At 36.2% G+C, this 18,856-nt stretch overlaps 1 protein-coding gene across 1 annotated transcript in view; it reads right to left on the bottom strand.

Moving 5' to 3' along the window:
- Positions 1 to 13,434: 13,434 nt before the first annotated feature.
- LOC118192988 (P2X purinoceptor 4-like) overlaps positions 13,435 to 18,856 on the bottom strand; it is a 55,581-nt gene continuing 50,159 nt past the window's right edge. The window contains exons 10-11 of the mRNA XM_035364016.2: positions 17,477 to 17,587; positions 13,435 to 14,462 (exon numbers count right to left, since the gene is read on the bottom strand). Of these exons, the coding sequence (XP_035219907.1) occupies positions 14,367 to 14,462; positions 17,477 to 17,587 (207 nt within the window). The 3' untranslated portion in view covers positions 13,435 to 14,366. The remainder of the gene's footprint in view (positions 14,463 to 17,476; positions 17,588 to 18,856) is intronic.

Genomic DNA, 18,856 nt, shown 5'->3' with positions numbered 1-18,856 from the left:
AAGGTGGCATGCAGCAGACATCAACTTTACATGAAAGGTACTACATACTGGTGTTGTAACGTCGTCAGCTATTTTCCCACGGGCTCCCACGAAGTCTGGGAAAAGGAGACTTCAAATGGGCGCCAGATGACTACCCTGATGACACTTACGAATTCTTGAGGTCGAACGTGACCCCCAACAAAGTGCGGAAAGCATATTGTTTTTACGAAAGGAGAAAACTTTCATACAAGTTCTCACGGGTTGTGGAGTGTCCATTGTGTGTATACGACAGACTGTCGCCAACTGCCTGTTTCTCGAAATAATTTAGATAGACCTCCCAAAAAGACGTTCTGAATTTTCCCACGGAAAATTTCAGTTTCTCAGGCTGTCAAGACAGTATCTGAGAACAATCAGCGCCTGTTGACCAATGGAGAGATGCTCCGAAAAAGACGTTTAGCGAATCACTGCAGCAGACGCACAAGACACGCCCTGAAAACCTGGACATAAAAACAGTGAGTGAAAATAATTAGAGAGTTTTTTTAGTCTGAAGGATACGCAGTCGTTGCGTAGAGAAGAGAGAGCCTTTCTCTTGTATTTTACGGCTCTTCCCGAGTCGCTAGTAAGCTTTAGAGAGCCCCTTTCTCTCTTGTGTATTTTACATCTCGTCCCGAGTCACTACTAAGCTCTGTCAAGAGCGGAAAAAGAAACCCTCAAGGAAGCGTAGCCGGACTTTTTCTCCGCTACCTCTGTTTGAACTCAAGTGATTATCGTTTCCTTTTGGAAAAGGACTACTTTGCTAAGCAAACTACTTTGTTATGATAAGCAGTTGAACTTACCTTAAAATTCAATTTGTGAAATTTAACACTTACCTTATTTTCAATCACGCTACCAATAAAAATTGCTACAGCTAAAATCGCTACAGCTAGAAGGTATGTGTTAATTGGTGGCAGCAGGTGGGATCGTAAAAACCCAATAGACAAACAAAGACGTGATCGTTTTGGAGAACCGTCCCGGTTCTTATCTTCATTCAGAATCAGCCGATTCTAGCAGTAGAAAAGAATTCTTTCAGTAAAGTTTGGAGAGTTTAACCAGCAGCTGAAAAGGGATCATCAATGAGAAGTGTTCGTGAAGAATCAACTACTACAAAGACTAGTTCCGGAAGTGCCTGGGAAAGAGTGTGACGTAAAATTCTCCCTCGGGTGTAAAGACAAGACACAAGAAGTCCAGACAAGAGTGAAGTGTTGTGAATTCGCGTTTTGTGTTTACCACCCTCTGTGCAGTGAAAGTGCTTTTGGTGTTTAGTGAAAGAAGAATCGCCCAGTCGACTATTGTTCAATTGGTTTCCTTCTTCGGTCATTGAATCGCGTGTGCAAATAGAAAAGAAAGGAAAGAAGAGCTGTTATTTTTTTTGTCTGCAATGGGTAAGTTGATATGGCATTATCTTTTTAAAGAGGCATTTTAATGGAGTTTGTTTTTTGTGTATCGAAATTATATGTTTAAATGGTTACTCGTAAATGTTTTGTTTTTGATGAGTAGAGAATTTTATAATAGTATTTTCAACCTTTAGAAAGCACGCATCAGTTGTAAATTGAGTCAATAAGTATTGCTCTTTGTGACTAATATTCTTTTGCCAATAAGTATTTAGCAAATTTTTTTTTATATACTGCATTAAGTATGGTTATGTGTTAAGCTGCAACAGATTATTTAAGAAATGCTTAATTTACTTTAATTTTTTTTCCTATGTTGCTAATGGTACGTATTTTATGTCATACATACCATAAATTGCATTTCTATGTTGTTTTACTGTAGTATTTCTGGATAGTGTGAAACTTTCAGAGTAGACAAACTGGTACCTTTAGTTTATTTTATTGTATCATTTTAAAATTTTGTCACTGGCAAAATGTCATATCTTGGCAAGGGTAGAAAGCAAGACCTCATAAATCTGTCTGTAGAATTAGGTCTAGAAGTTCCTCCAAATGCAAAAATACAAGATCTTAAAAACCTCATTGTACAGAGCCCTCAGTATGACGAAAAATTCGTCGAGGCAACACTAGAGTCGATTATCGAAGCGCGAATCGAACAACATAGACGCGAAGAAGCCGAAGAGCGTAAACTTGAAAGGGAAAAGGAGAGAGAATTTGAATTAGAACGTCTAAGGTTGACAAACGCCAATAATGGCAGAGAAAATTCTCAAAATAATATTCCGAGATCTATGAGAGATTTGCAAAATTTAGTGCAGAGATATAATCCCGAATCATCGGATATTTCGCTTTACTTAGCGATGTTTGAGCGTCAAGCTCGCAAAGCGAAGGTAGAGGAAGGAGACTGGGTGTCGCATTTGATGGCTCTATTGCCAATGGACATTGTTTCTATTATTCTACGAGAGCCGGAACAGGAGCTAGATAATTACTCCTACGTAAAGAAAATTCTTTTGCAGCGGTTTAAGTTGAACCCAGAGGCGTTCCGCGTCAAATTTGTTCAACACCAGCGTCGTGCGGGTAGTTTATATAAAGACTTTGCTTTTGAGTTAAAAAACTATCTAGATGAATGGTTAAACGGAGTAGACGTACGAGATTTCGATGCGCTAAAAGACTTAATGTTGACAGATCAAATTAAACGTCGAGTAAACAGCGAAATTCGTGAACACTTCGTGGATGAGTGGCCGAGTATAATATCTTCTGCCGAACTAGTGAAGAAATTAGATGAATATGAAGCAGTACGAAAGTCCGTAAAAAAACCAACAGGTTTTACTAAAAATACCGAACAGGATTCAAATATTAAAGAAAAGAAAAAAGGAGAATTTTCAGATCGAGTACGTCGCCATGATAATGTTTCGAAAGAAAAAACTGCGGAGAAATGGAAGTCAAGTGTTTTCGAAAAACGGAGAATACCTAGATGTTATGAATGTAATTCAGATAGTCATCTCCGACCTCAGTGTCCTCGGTTAAAAAGACAAGAGGCCGCTGAAGCTGTAAACAAACTAGGCACTTCAGAATCTCCAGATACATGGCTAGCTCCCTATATGAGTATAGCAAGAGTAAATAATCGAGAAATGCCTGTACTCCGAGATACTGGCTCCACTATCGATCTGATCGGATGGGACCAAGTAACACATCAGATGCTTCTAGGAGAGACAGTGTGGGTTAAGCAGCCGCTAGATTTACATTCCTTGTGTTTACCCTTGGCTCGAATTGAATTAGAGGGAGAGGACTTTGGGAAAGTCATTATTAAAGCCGCAGTGATTAGCTCCGACCTGAATAAAGAATATTATCTGCTGGGAAATCGAACAGCCCGATTGATAGAACAGAATAAAATGCAGCCCCATAAAATCAATGCTGTTATGACTCGCAGTCAAACGAAAGCTTGCAGCAGGAAAGAAAATTCCCCTAGCCAAGGTTCAGAGAACAACGAAGTTGAGCGCCCCGCGGGGCGAATGAATGACGAGGAGGAGGGTGAAATTTCCCCCGTTAGAAGGGTCAGCGCGGGATGCGCAGAAGGAGAAAACTACTTACCCCCCCGGTCGAATGACGAGCCGATGAATACTCTATTAGGAGTGACAAAGGAAGATTTTATCAAGGCTCAAGACGAATGCAATACCTTAAGCGATCTCCGAAGGCAGGTACAAGAACAAAGGACCGCTGGAAAACGGGAGTTTGTCCGAGAAGACGGGTTGTTTTTTCGAATTTCCGAAGATCACCATGGGAATAAAAGAAAACAGCTAATCATTCCTGAAAAGCTGCGAGAAAAGGTAAAGGTTTTGTGCCATGAAGGAACGGCTGCAGCACATTTAGGGGTTACGAAAACGAAAGATAAACTTTTAAGGTATTTTTATTGGCCAGGTTGCTTTAAAGAGATAGAAGAGCATGTTCGCACGTGTGACCCGTGTCAAAAGGTGGGAAAACCCGGAGAAAAGAAAAAGGCACCTATGAAATTAGTACCCATTATAACTGAAATTTTCTCTAAAATCAATATCGATGCTTGCGGACCCCTACCAGTCACTCCGAACGGAAATAAATATATCATAACTGCCATCTGTATGTCCTCCAAATATCCTGATGCAGTCCCCGTTGCAGATATCAGTTCCGTGACGGTAACGGACGCGTTGATGAAAATTTTTAGCAGAATGGGGTATCCCAAAGAGGTCCAATGTGATCAGGGAACTTCCTTCACGAGCAACCTAACAACCGAGTTTTTCACAAAATTTGGTATCAAAGTGACTCACAGCTCTGTTTATCACCCGCAGTCGAACCCCGTAGAGAGACTTCACCGCACAATCAAGAGACTCTTGCGAGTGCTGTGTTTAGAGGCCGGATCGGAGTGGGAGAAACATCTCCCATCTGTTCTGCTAGCATTGCGTACGGTTACACACGAAAGTTTGGGATTTAGTCCCGCCGAATTAGTCCATGGTAAGAACCTAAGGACCCCAGAAACATTATTGTATGAACACTGGGTTGAGCCCCAAGAGGAGAATGTCACTGTTACGGATTATGTTCTCTCGTTAATAAATAGGCTGAAAAGGTGCCAAGATCTAGCTTTTGAAAGGATAGGAGAGTTGCAGGGAAAACGTAAACTCTGGTATGATAAGAAAGCAGTTAAGAGACAATTTAAAGAAGGGGACTGTGTGTTAGTCGTTGCCCCCTCGAAAGCAAATCGATTATCAGTTCAATGGTTCGGCCCTGGTATTATTGAGAGTCAACTCTCAGAGACTAATTACGTAGTGAAATTACCGGGAAAAAAAGAGCGTTCTCAGATATATCATGTTAATATGCTGAAGCCGTACCATCAGCGGCCGGAGACAATTAATCTACTATTGCAAGAGGTTGATGATAAAGGTTTAGAACCGGAAGTTGATATTCCATACTTCACTGCTGATCCAAATGTGTACGACTTTGAAGATATAACTCGGGAGAGTAAACTAGAAGAAAGGTTGAGTTCGGAACAGATAGCTCAGTTGCAGACTTTGCTAAATACATACATGTCAGTGTTCTCTAACGAACCTGGGATAACCGATTTAGTAGTTCACGACATCGAATTAATCAATAATCAGCCCGTGAGATCGAAGCCATACCGCACATCACCTAGGAGAAATGATATTTTAAAGTCAGAAATCCGGAGAATGCTAGATATGAAAATAATCGAAATCGGCGAATCGGATTACACCTCTCCTATGATTTTGGTGGAGGCTCCGAACAAAGACCCCCGGCCTTGTATTGATTACCGACGTCTGAATCAAGTAATTAGGACCGAATTTTTCCCGTTACCGAATATTGAAGAAAGGGTCGAGACGGTAGCTTCGGCTAAATATATTACTATATTAGATTTAGCAAAGGGTTATTGGCAGATTCCGCTCAGCCCCAAGGCTCAGCGTCTTGCCGCGTTTGTAACATCCTTTGGTACTTACCGTCCGCTAAGAATGCCCTTCGGGCTTAAAAACGCTCCGTATTTCTTCAGCAAATTAATGGCACAAATACTTCAGGGATGCGAAACATACGCAATTCCCTATCTAGATGACATCGCCATATTTTCAAATGACTGGAGTGAGCATTTAAAGCACTTAGGCCAAGTGCTACTACGGATATTGCACGCAAATCTTAAAATTAAATCTTCGAAATGCAAGTTTGCACAAAATCATGTAAAATACTTAGGGCATGTGGTAGGAAACGGTTTCCGAACGCCTACGGAAGTGAAAACAGAGGCGATTCTGCAGTTTCCTCAACCCACAACAAAGACTCAAGTCAGAGCGTTCCTTGGTTTAACGGGATATTACGGACACTACATCCCCAAGTACTCTATAATAGCTGCACCCCTCACAAACTCACTGAAGGGGAAATCTAAGAAAGGAGCTATAGACTGGACTGAAGAATGCGAGCTGGCCTTCCGGGAGTTAAAAAGGCTATTAACCGAAAAACCTGTGTTATTCGCACCTGACTATACAAAGGAATTCATTGTACAAACAGACTCCTCCGATGTTGGAATGGGAGTCGTTCTTTCGCAACGGGATGATCTCAACAAGGAGCATCCGATTTTATATTTAAGTAAAAAGTTCTCAAAGGCAGAACAAAACTACAGCACTACGGAAAAGGAGTGCGCGAGTATCATTTTTGCCATAAAAAAATTGCATCATTATTTAGATGGGCAAAGGTTCAAAATCGAAACAGATCATAACCCCTGGTGTGGCTAAACAAAAACGCAAGTTCAAACCGGAGATTAATGAGGTGGTCTCTAGTGTTGCAACTTACCTTATAACTTTTACCTTATAACTTTGAGGTAGTTTACCGCCCAGGCAAATTGAATAAAAATGCTGATGGGCTGAGTCGTTTCGAATCGGGCGAAACATAGAGTGTATAAGAGGTGATCATGCCAGTTTCTTATCTGAATAAGTATTTTGTATACAGTAAAAGTGTAATATAAGAATATATCATCAGTTATTTTGTCCCTTTGTTAAGAATATTTGTGATGTGTATGTGTATGTATATATATACATGTGTGTGATTCTGATTTTAAATATTCCATTAATTCTCGCCTCTAAAGTTAATGCCTTATTGACTTATATGTGAACTTTTCAATAGTGACATTACTAGTACTGTTATTAATCAGTGTAGCTGTGTTCCTGTATAGGTGTGTTTGAAAGTGTTATCGAGAGAACAGTTTATTTCGTGTCATTTTTTAAGTTAGTGCAATGATGAGGAGAACTTTCCTCTTCGTTTCAACTCGAGAAAAGTTCTTCCGAAGGGGGAAGGAATCTATAGCTGTAACGTCGTCAGCTATTTTCCCACGGGCTCCCACGAAGTCTGGGAAAAGGAGACTTCAAATGGGCGCCAGATGACCACCCTGATGACACTTACGAATTCTTGAGGTCGAACGTGACCCCCAACAAAGTGCGGAAAGCATATTGTTTTTACGAAAGGAGAAAACTTTCATACAAGTTCTCACGGGTTGTGGAGTGTCCATTGTGTGTATGCGACAGACTGTCGCCAACTGCCTGTTTCTCGAAATAATTTAGATAGACCTCCCAAAAAGACGTTCTAAATTTTCCCACGGAAAATTTCAGTTTCTCAGGCTGTCAAGACAGTATCTGAGAACAATCAGCGCCTGTTGACCAATGGAGAGATGCTCCGAAAAAGACGTTTAGCGAATCACTGCAGCAGACGCACAAGACACGCCCTGAAAACCTGGACATAAAAACAGTGAGTGAAAATAATTAGAGAGTTTTTTTAGTCTGAAGGATACGCAGTCGTTGCGTAGAGAAGAGAGAGCCTTTCTCTTGTATTTTACGGCTCTTCCCGAGTCGCTAGTAAGCTTTAGAGAGCCCCTTTCTCTCTTGTGTATTTTACGGCTCGTCCCGAGTCACTACTAAGCTCTGTCAAGAGCGGAAAAAGAAACCCTCAAGGAAGCGTAGCCGGACTTTTTCTCCGCTACCTCTGTTTGAACTCAAGTGATTATCGTTTCCTTTTGGAAAAGGACTACTTTGCTAAGCAAACTACTTTGTTATGATAAGCAGTTGTACTTACCTTAAAATTCAATTTGTGAAATTTAACACTTACCTTATTTTCAATCACGCTACCAATAAAAATTGCTACAGCTAAAATCGCTACAGTGTTTGTAAATGATCAGCCTTCGAGAATAGGCGCACAAAGCAGATATAATTAACACCATCTACATTGTGTATAAATTGAAAGATTGCACGGCTGGTTTCTCATTCGGAAATCGCATTTGTACACTGTTGTTTGTCATGTTATGTCTGTGTTGTTTATAGTGTTATGTTACAGTCAAGTGTGTCTCATGAAAGAAGAAGCAACGCTTACCAACGCGTATCGAAATTCGCCCGCAGAAGAATCGTGACTTATCAGGACTGCCGTTTAATGCTTCTGCCATATTGTTGTTCGTGTTGGTCAAGGTTCCATGACTGCCAGACGAATATTGTGTTGATGGGTCCAGAAGGGCCATACTGAACGCCGTGGAGAATCTCAGCGGCCCCAAGACACTAATAGCCGAGAAGAACAGACATATTTTCGATACAGTATCTGGCATACTGATATGGAGTGCCATTGGGTACGCATTCAGTTCACCTTCTTATTCGCATAGCCGGTAATGTGGTTACATTTCTAACGTGTTAAGGCTGTCGCTGTGCTCTATCTTTGGGGTCTGCGTAACGTTGTAGAGACATTAGGTTTTTTCGAAGCAGGAGATGTGAAAAATGAGCAATGTTCTCACCAGGAATCGAACCACGGAATCCTCGAATATACGCGTAGAGCGTGCTGACCACTACACTACGAAGACATGCTAAGAAGGCGGGAGAAATACTTTATAACATCATCTTTCAAGAATAAATCTCTGGAAAAAAAAATCTCCCGTGGGTAATTAATTATCTTGACACAGCTGAAAACTAATTTAATTAATTCCTTTAGTTAGTTTTCCTGCCACCTACTAAAATCTCACGATTATATCTGGTTTCGAGTCTTCCTCAGAGGATGTTTGTAAGCGCTGGAATATCAGATAGCTTTTTTAATTTGCTATTTTCCAATGCAAAATGTAAAATCAAGTAATCAGATTAATGAATCTGTTTTAGCCTGAAAGGTATCATTTATAGTATAAAAATCAAATTAATCAATTTTAATGATACTGGGTTACCCCTGAACATATTAGCTAGTTATGAATGCCATTTGTTTTCTTTGTCAATTTTTAGCAGTAAGCATAGTCGAAAATATTTTATTAAAATACTGCAGTAAAAAACTATTTCAGTTTGAATCGTATGTTACAGTTGTAATGCACGACCGCATGTTGCCCGTGCTGTCCTAATTTTCTTCAATACAGAGGGTGTTCGTCTATTTGCCTGGTCAGCCCATTCTCCAGATCTTTCATTCATTGAGAACATGGGCTACGAAATTTCTCTTGAACATGAACTGCTGAGAGATTGGCACGGCACCACTGACCAGTCACTAACATTGGTAAACTGTGTCCCAGAGCTCAAGATGGATGGAATGAAATATCCACATGTATCATCTAGGCTCAGTTCGACTAGATGCCCAGCCGAATTACAGTCATTGTTGATGCCAGAATTTGCAGCTCTGTATATTAAATTCTGCACGCTGTATACCCTAAATCAGCTTCAAATTTTATCTTGCTGTCCTCTCATTATATTGTAGGTGTGCAATAAATAAGATCTTACGATATGCTTTCCTTCCTGGTATAGTAAATTTAATGGCCAGCAGTGTGTATAAATAAATAGCTTCACAAATAATCTGAATCTTAATCACACTCCACTTGTCTGAAATCCTTGTTAATAGAAATGATATGCAAAATTAACAAACATTCACTCGTGTCCAACAATATTTTTTTCGTCCCCGAAAGCTTTGGGTTTACAACAAATTGTGAAATATATCTTTTCAAGTAATAAATTTACATGTCTTTAACAGATTATGTCTGTTTGAATTTGTGTTACATGAAACAAGTTAGAAATTACCTGTTGTAGAAACAGGTTGTCTTGCATGGAGCAAACTAGAAATTTTAATTATATTTTAATATTTTATAAAACATTCTTAAAAGAATTTTGGCATTCTGTAAGGAAATCTGTCGGTGGTGAGTCACTGAAACTGACAATATACTCATATAATATATATGTATATATATAAATGTAATAATAAAATTCCATAGTCAAGAATACACTTAAAATTCTAACTATGTTCTTTTCATTTTTAATGGCGACGTTCTCTTATTTGAAAGTACGTGGAATTAAATCCATAGCCCCGTAGTCAAGTTGTTTTTCCCGCTTTTTCTACACGTATACTTTAGAATGTTCTGGAAATATTTAAAGCGAACTGGATAGGCTGACGTCATTTCTTGGAAGCTCCGCCTTTCCAGAGGCTATAAAAGAACTCGCAAAAGAATATCGGGGGCTTTTCTTAAATGTCACGATGCAGTAAACTTCACACAAAAAGTTATTAGTAATTCTTTTTATTTACTCCGGTTATCTGATTTTGTAACTGCTATTTCTCCTGAATAATAATAAATGGATCCTTTTTTTTTAAACTTATCATCTGATAATTTAAGCTACGACTAAAGCTGGTACATCACATATATATATATATGCATTTTTACTTATATACTGTATATAGTAATCTTGTGGCCATTATCATCGATTAAACGTAGAAACGATTCTTGATAGTTACCCAGTAACCCACATTTGAGAATGCACTCAAATGTTCTCTGGCAAAACTATATTTTCAACCCTTATTTATTTGGCCAGCACCTGTTATTAGATACCCATTAACTCTGATGATACCCGAAAAACTGCCGTCACCATCCTTTTTAGTATTTTTGAATTTCTGGCCATGCCATTTGGTTTACGTAACTCAGGCCAGACTTTCCAACGTTTATATACAAAGTTTTATTTGGATTGGACTTTTGTATTCCACACTGTGACAACATATTTATTGCATCAGCTAATGAAGAACATATCAATTATCTCCATCAAGTATTTGAATAAACACGGTTTGATTTTAAACCCATACAAATGTGTACTAAGAAAACTATCAGTTTATTTATTAGGTTGTTATATCACTGCCTACGGTGTAAAACCTCTGCCCCAAAAAACTAAAATAAATCATCGATTTCCTCAAATCTACCACTATAGTCGAGTTTGGACGCGTTTTTTTAACCATGATAAACTTCTACCATTTCTTGTTATCAATAGCAACTGAGGCTCAAGCTCCTTTGCACAATTTCATCAAAGATCCAAAGAAAAATGATAAACGGCCCATTCCTTGGAGCAACAAACTTAATGAAGAAGTTGAAAAGCGTAAGCACGACCTAATTAATGTAGCACTCTCAGTTGTCAATCTTCTTGTCAAAAGCTGAGTTTTATGATCGACACTTCTGATACTTCCATCAGAACAGTCTTAAGCTCTCGACAAATTAACAACTAACAGGCTTTAGAATTTTTTTTGAGAAAGCTATCTTCCACTGAATAAAAATACAGCACACATGACAGAGAGTTACTCATCATTTATCCAGCTATAAAATATTTCATATATAATCTCAAAGGTCAACATGTCATTACCAACCATCGACCTCTAACTTACGTATTCACTTCAAAATCTGGAGGAATGTTTCCACCGTGTTTCACACCTGATGCAATGTTTTCATTGTGATCTAAATGCTGCTCTCAAGTTCATAATAACATTTGCTGGATTACATTACTTTCTCTTGTTCTTTGTGGTCTACGTTCTTTAAACAAGACATCCATCGAAATTGTTTATGGCATGGCACTTTGACTACCATCCGAGTTCTTTCAACCATCCTCTGCTCTGGACTTTACGAGATAGTCCTTCCTCCAGACTTTCTGAGAAGCGATGAAAATGCTGTCACTGTCTGCTACATCATGCTACAACCTCATTCGTGCATTCTAAACTAAGCACTTGCATTCATGTGTTTGCCGGTAAAACCTCTGCTCACTCTAGCATGCGAGAGTCTCTTCAGTCTGTGCACACAGCATCCTCTTCTTTCACTCGGCCTTCCGCTTCCTTCCACGGCTCAACAACTCGTCACACGCTCAGGAAGACGTGCACATATCATACCAGGTATTTTTTCTTAGTACCTTTGGCCCTTGGGGGAAAATTATGAAGAACTCTTAAGTAGCTGCAAGATCCAAAAGATAGCCTTATTTAAGCCTTCTCCTTCTCTTTCTGCAAGGAAGAGAATTTGTGACTGACCCAAAGAATGTCTATTCTGCAATATGCTGGCTGAAATAGCATGCATGTTATTTACCAACTTTCGCTTGTGATTACTTTTTGATTGCGCTGAGCTACTTACATCTGATAATTATTTTTGTTATCTTTGTATATGTGCTAATATATTTTATAATCTAATTAAAGTAATGAATGTAAAAATGGGTATATCCTCTTTATCCTTGCATTAACATACAGGGGTTGGACAAAAATATGGAAACACCTTTAAAAAAACATGTTTCTTTGCTTAATATGGTGTAGGAAACCCGTTGGCATCCAAAACAGCTTGCAGTCTTCTCGGAATGAATAAATACAGTTCTTGTATGTTTGCCAAGGGAATATTATACCATTCTTCCTGCAAAACGGTGGCAAGTTCAGATAACGATGTTGGCGGTGGATAACGAGCACGCACTTTCCGTTCCAATGTAGACCACAAAGGTTCAATAATATTCAAGTCTGGTGACTGTGGTAACCAGGGGAGATGGGACAACTCATCCTCGTGCTCAGAAAACCAGTCCTGGACAATGTGAGCTGTGTGAACAGGGGCTTTGTCGTCTTGGAAGACACCATCACCCTCGGGGAACAAAGTTTGTACCATGGGATGAACTTGATCGGCCAAAATGTTCACATAAGTCTTGGCAGTCATGTGCCCTGACACAGTTATCATAGAGCTAGCAGAGAACCACGATATGGCTACCCAAACCATAACAGAACCCCCGCCATGTTTTATTCTTGGCAACAAGCAGTCTGTATTATAGGCTTGAGATGGCATTCTCCAGACGTAAACTCGGCCAGAAGTGGGAAACAATGTGAAAGAAGACTCGTCAGACCATATTACTCGCTTCCACTGCTCTATAGTCCAGGCTTTATGACTTGAACACCACCTTTTCCTGTTACGGGCATTAGCATCACTGATGAGTGGCTTCTCAATTGCAGCACGGCCAGCAATTCCCTGTTTATGAAGCTCCCTTCTAATTGTTTTGGTACTCACAGGGTTCTTTAACACAACATTCATTTCAGCAGTAACTTTTGAAGCTGTGGTCTTCTTATTTTTCGTCACAATTGCCCTTAATGATCATCTGTCACGATCACTCAGGACACACTTTCGTCCGCGCTGTGATTTAGCAGATGATGTTTTTCCGCTTTTCAAATATGCGGAATAAATCTTCGATACAGTACCTCTTGAAACACTAAACACCTCGGCTACCTTGCTTACGGAAGCACCTACCATACGTGCTCCAACAATTTGCCCATTTTCGAAGTCTGTTAACTCTGACATAATGCAATGACAACCTCACATAACAGTACTCCGACAACAACTGAACTGTTTAGCACATTTACGAAGTTGTATAGGTGGCGTCAGTAGTCAAAAATGCCAGCGCCACCTATATATTTCATTAAAATCAATCTTTCTTTTCAAACATGCATTTCACAAGGTGTTTCCATATTTTTGTCCATCCACTGTATGTCTCTATGGAATTGTGAATCTATAGTCTCTACTACTCTAAAACATGATAAGGTTATACAAAATGTTAGCAGCTATATGACATCATAGCTATTTTGTTTCTTACATTCTCAACTCAGAATATTTTGATTGAAAAATGGGTAAAATATTTGCATACATTGATTATATGAAAATGATAAGAATTAACAATCTTATTAAATGATTTTATAAGTTTTATAACACAAATTGTATTTTTAAGTAAAACAAAAATTAAAAGATAAAAAGGATGTTTCAATATTTTTTATTAACTTTAAAAAAGATCTATTTTCAATACTAAAACAATATAAAATGTAGATTCAGTTCTGAGTGACCATAGATCATTTTGTAAACAAAACTTGCATCAAAACATTAACATTTGCAGTTAAAATGTCAATAAGATTTACACAATATTATTAATAACAGTACATTAAGTCAATTCTAAAGTATCATTTTCAATATTGGAATGTACAATAATTGGATCCATAAGCAAGTCAAATGACTAGAGAAATAAGAAGCAGGCAAAATTCATAATTCTAAAATACCATATTTACTTTCATATTTGTTTCTTCAAAATAAAAATATATAAAAATAAAATTCAGATTCATAAAAAATATGTAAAAATAAAATTTCTATGAAACTCACATTTTTGTCTACATTTTCTAACTAAACACAAATTTGTAGGAATTTTTTCCCCAGATAAACCAAGATGGTTAAGCTAGTTGTCAAAATAAGAATAAGACTACCTGCTTAATAGAAGGGAAATGTTTATATGAAAATTAATTAGAAGCTTGATATGAAAATTAATTAGATAACAATTTAAAATCAGAAAATTTTACACAGAAAAACTTGAAATCAAATGCTGATTATTTTGATGTGAAAGAGAATAGCTATTTCTCAAAACGGAATAACTATAGTTACAGAAATCATACATCATATTGCTTATTAGAATTACAGACAAATATGAATATGAATATGCCCAGTTTATTTATTGCAAATATTCATTTTGCCTGCTGATACATAAAAACCAATTTACAATTTTGCATGCATATTTTTAAATTATCACAGGGTTAAAATATTGTATCACAGTTAAGTAAAAGTTCCTTGGCACTTTGACATGTCTATCTTAGAATTTAATTCAATCCGGTCATTCATAACTGGATCATAAATGGTTCATTCCATTAGTCTTCAAGCCTCTCATAACCATCTCCAATATCTCGTTTAGAAACTTTTGGTTCAACTGAGGAAGTTTCCGGAATTGTTAAAGACACTGAAGGCTGTAAATATGTTAAAAAATGTTTGCATTAATAAATATTTTACAGGTGTGTATAATAATATATTTATCAACAGTCTGGGTAATTAATTAAGATCAATCTTTATCAATAAAGTAATTCAGGTTTTTGTAATAAAAATATCCTACTCAATTTTATCATTAATAAAATAAATTCTTCTCATTAAGGGTACACATACTTAATACAACACAAAATTCAATATCAAAACATAATAATATAATGCAATATTAAATAATACTTTGACGACTAACTGTCAAAGTATTCTTTAATATAATTGTCAAAGTATTATTTAAGTCCTCTCCAACAAAATCAGTGTAACATCTTGCTGGTGGTTTGAGGATGCTTAAGTACGACAGATCAAAAAACCTCTGTTCCTTAGAAAAGGTAACTGGTTTTTGGTATTGTACAATTGTCAAAGCTCTCTGTTTTCTTTCAAAAATCTTTCATATTACTTAATAAAAATACAACATTATACAAAATTAAGACTGAAACTTAAGACAAATAACTTGTGTAATCAAATTAAAGTCTTTTTAAATTTTGCAAAAATATAACTGAGCAATACCCTACAATAAGAAGAAAGAACAATTTTGTTTAAAAATTAATATGTGTGTGTTTGTGGTAGCACTTCGTGCTGAACTCAGATGTCAGAGGAAAATGAGTCTGCTAAAGAAAATGGAAGTCTGTCTCATGGCCATAGCTGAATCTCCTAACAGATAAAATTAAAATTTTAGGAGGGGGTTGTAAGAGTGTAGCAAGCATGTGCTATCACTTCTTGTATCCTCCCTAAAGAGAGGATGCAAGGAGTAATACAGAGTGTGAAACCTAATGTCAGAAAAGTAAAAAGAATAAAAACCTTAGTCTTTGAACGAACATTTGGTATTAAATCCAGATTTCCAAAATGTGGTGTTAGTTTTTCCTCTTCTTATCTTCTGGGCTATGCGGGACATATACAACTAATTTTTAAATGAAAAAGTGTCGGAAGAAGGAAATGCAGGATAATATTAACATTTTGTGTGTTACCTTCACACTTCCCCCCTGTGCAGTGTTGCCATTGCTCGCTTTGAAATCATTTAGTTTGTTTATAAAAAAAATTTTAAAGTTTTACAAAATATGAGATAGATAAAACAAATTCCAAATTAGGCTTCCAGATGCCCATATTCGGATGGTGGATTACATTATTCAAAAATTGATGGCACTAGGTAATGCTGTTTTATCACAATGAAAGAAACATACATACATTTATGCAGATTCTTCAGTATTTAATTTCTTTAAATATAATTTTGATAAAGATTTCTGAAAATCTGAAAAGCGTTACACTCTTTATAGTGATTTGACGCAAAATACCAAAATGAAATTAATAGGCCTTCTGGGCTAATGCTTTTGCACTAATAATGTATTGTTACTTACAAATGTACCACATTTTTTGCAGTGACATAACCGCAATTCTATGGAAGTCATCAGTGAAGAAGACTTTGTGATTATTTGCACAATTCAAATTCAATGGCAAAATTCCTTTTTCTTGACAGGAAAAATTACTGCTCTTTCTTCAGAAGAAGGTAAATTGTACATTTTTTACCTCAGAAAAATTTAATCTAACATGATTTTATATGTAGAGATTGTTGTTTGAAAGATAAAATAAATTTAAACTGTTTCTATTTTGATGGGGTTACTAAGCTGATTCTTGATCATGATTACCAATATGGTAATCATGAGTTCACAAACCAAGGTTTAATATTTTGCACCTAGCTAAAGAAAATGCTTCTCAAACTGTGTTAAAAGCTTCCTAAAAACCCACTTGTTTTCTAAGGAACTCCTAGGGATTTCTAGGAATTTTTAATGAATCATTAGAAAATGATTCTATGAAATGTTCTATGAAAAATACTAGACTTATAAGTTATATCTATATGGAGGTTCCTAAAATTATGAATATTATTTCAAGTGCACTATAAGGATAAGTAAGGTAAAATGAATGAGAATGCTGATTTGAACATAACTTACAAGTGTAGTATTTGAGCTGAAAAATACTACACTTGTAAGTTATGTTTATGCAGAGGTTCCTAAAGTTATAAATATTATTTCAAGTGCTCTATAAGGGTAAACAAAGTTATAAAATACTGATCTGGAGCCTAGGCCGTTCCTAGGCCATTGGCTGTCCACATACTTTCCTAAGATTTCTGTCCCCAAATAATAATAATAATAATAATAATAATAATAATAATAATAATAATAATAAATAAATAAAAACTCAATTATTAGTAAAACGTTTCTTTCATACTCACTAAGTAATTCCATATGCAAATTTTATAAAAAGTACTTACATATGACAAGTACTTACAATGAATTTTAAATATTTAAGTGTGATATCGCGAGAGTTCGGTTGACCCTGATTTTAGCCACCCGTGTACTTTTACACACTGCACCCCTGCTAGGAACGGCCCTGTCTGGAGCCCAAACTCAAATTCTTTTCAATATTTTTTCTGATACTTCTGCTCTAGAAATTCCTGATAAACTGCATGTTTTGGACCAAAAGCAACAACTGAAAGTTTGTTCTTATTTTTAAAAGATCAACAAATATGCTGATAGAGGAGCTAACTTTCTTTACTTTCCGAAGCATGAAATACTTTGTTCTCCTCCACGTGACTTATCGACACGGAATAAAAAATATAAAATTATAACCTAATAACACTATAAATAAAAAGTCTATGACCGACTTCAAAGCATGTTGCAATTTATGGGTTGGTTAACGTGCTTAATACTGATCACGCAACAGCAAAATTTCTACAACACTTACTTAAGCTTTTCAGCTTCTCTAGAACTTATGTTTTGGAAGTTGGGCATAACTTTTCATACGGTTGGAATAAAAAATTATACAACTTCCCAAAACAGGTTCAAATTAAAAAAATTTATGTTGTTGCAAGACTTCTGCATCAAACTATTTTAGCATATTTCCTAAATTTGACAATATCAACTTTGTTTTGAAAAAGCACTTAATATCATACCAATACAGGGATAGTTTCTCGCTCAGGATCAACTTCTTCATATTTCTTTGATTTAAAATAGACCCTCTTTTTCATTAAGTACAACACAACAACATCACAGATCACAACCTCCTAAAGAAAAAAGAAAAAATTGACTTCATTATAAAAAGAACAATACAATTCTTTATTATAAACAAATCATTATTTTATATAATTATAAAATGTATATATTAAATACAAATCTTAAAAAGGCTTTAGTTTTTAAATTTATTTTATTAATTATTTATAAACTACAAGATATGCTTATATTTTATTGTTAATGCATAAAATAATGCCATTTATGAATTTTTATACAACAAATAATTTTATTATATATTTTTGATTTTATATTATTTTTGATTTTATATATTTATTTATTTATTAGTTATTATATAAAATACAGTTTGTGAAATTTCCTTTTTCCAAACATCTCATTTTATAATTGCATATTATCATTGACAGAAAAAGTATCATTATTTGCCTGTTTTGGTAAAAGAAAATATAATTTCAATTGAATATTTAAAATACGAGGAGGCCACCTTCCTTTTACCTCAAAAAGTATTTAGATTCATTTTTCTGCTCCTTCAGAAGGTCTGAATTTTGTTCTCACCAAATTAAGTTTTGACACCAATCTGCATTGCCTTATGCTACGAGTTCCTCAAGATCTTCTTAATTATTTGACAGGTAGACTTATTTGCTTATAGCAAATAACAATTTTTACATATCTTGAATAGACCACGAGTTTTGGGATCAACTGTACTGAAAAGACCGATTAATGAATCCTAGCTATGTCTTTGAAGAACAGTTACTGCAGAAGAAGGTTTAAATAACCTTTTTATTTGAACAAAACAAAAATTGCACTAACTCGGTGCTTACACTTACCACTACTTGTGGCTAAGTAACTCGGACAGAAAATTAAAATGTAAAATCACAATAAGTAAGATGTGCTCTGGCAATGTACACAATAAGTAAGACTGGCTCCTTAATTATCTAAACCATTAAATTGGCTGCACACAGCAAAGCCAAACCCAGAATATTACTATGATCTAAAGAAAGTGGCTAAGCACCAACTATACACCTACAAAGATACTTCAAACATGTGGCATCAATACGGGACTATTCTTCTCCTACTACTCTTAAAACCATTGCTTAAATACTAATTCCGAAATCACTCAGATTTGCATACTACATCACTAAAACTTACATTCTGGCAAGAAACTGAAATCAAAAGAGAAAGGAAAGTTTCACAACTAAAAATAATTGGTTAAAATAAGTTCTTTACACGATCACTTCTAGAATGTTAAAAAAAAAAAGTGTTTTGAAAACTTCTGGAATTTTACCAAGTTGCCCACCCCCCCAAAA

This window comes from Stegodyphus dumicola, chromosome 1 (assembly GCF_044657685.1).
Source record: "Stegodyphus dumicola isolate Sdum_Otavi_A_Nest chromosome 1, ASM4465768v1".
NCBI classification, from domain to species: Eukaryota; Metazoa; Arthropoda; class Arachnida; order Araneae; family Eresidae; genus Stegodyphus; species Stegodyphus dumicola.
The sequence above is the reverse complement of the archived record's forward strand: the minus strand, read 5'-3'. Positions and strand labels throughout refer to the sequence as shown.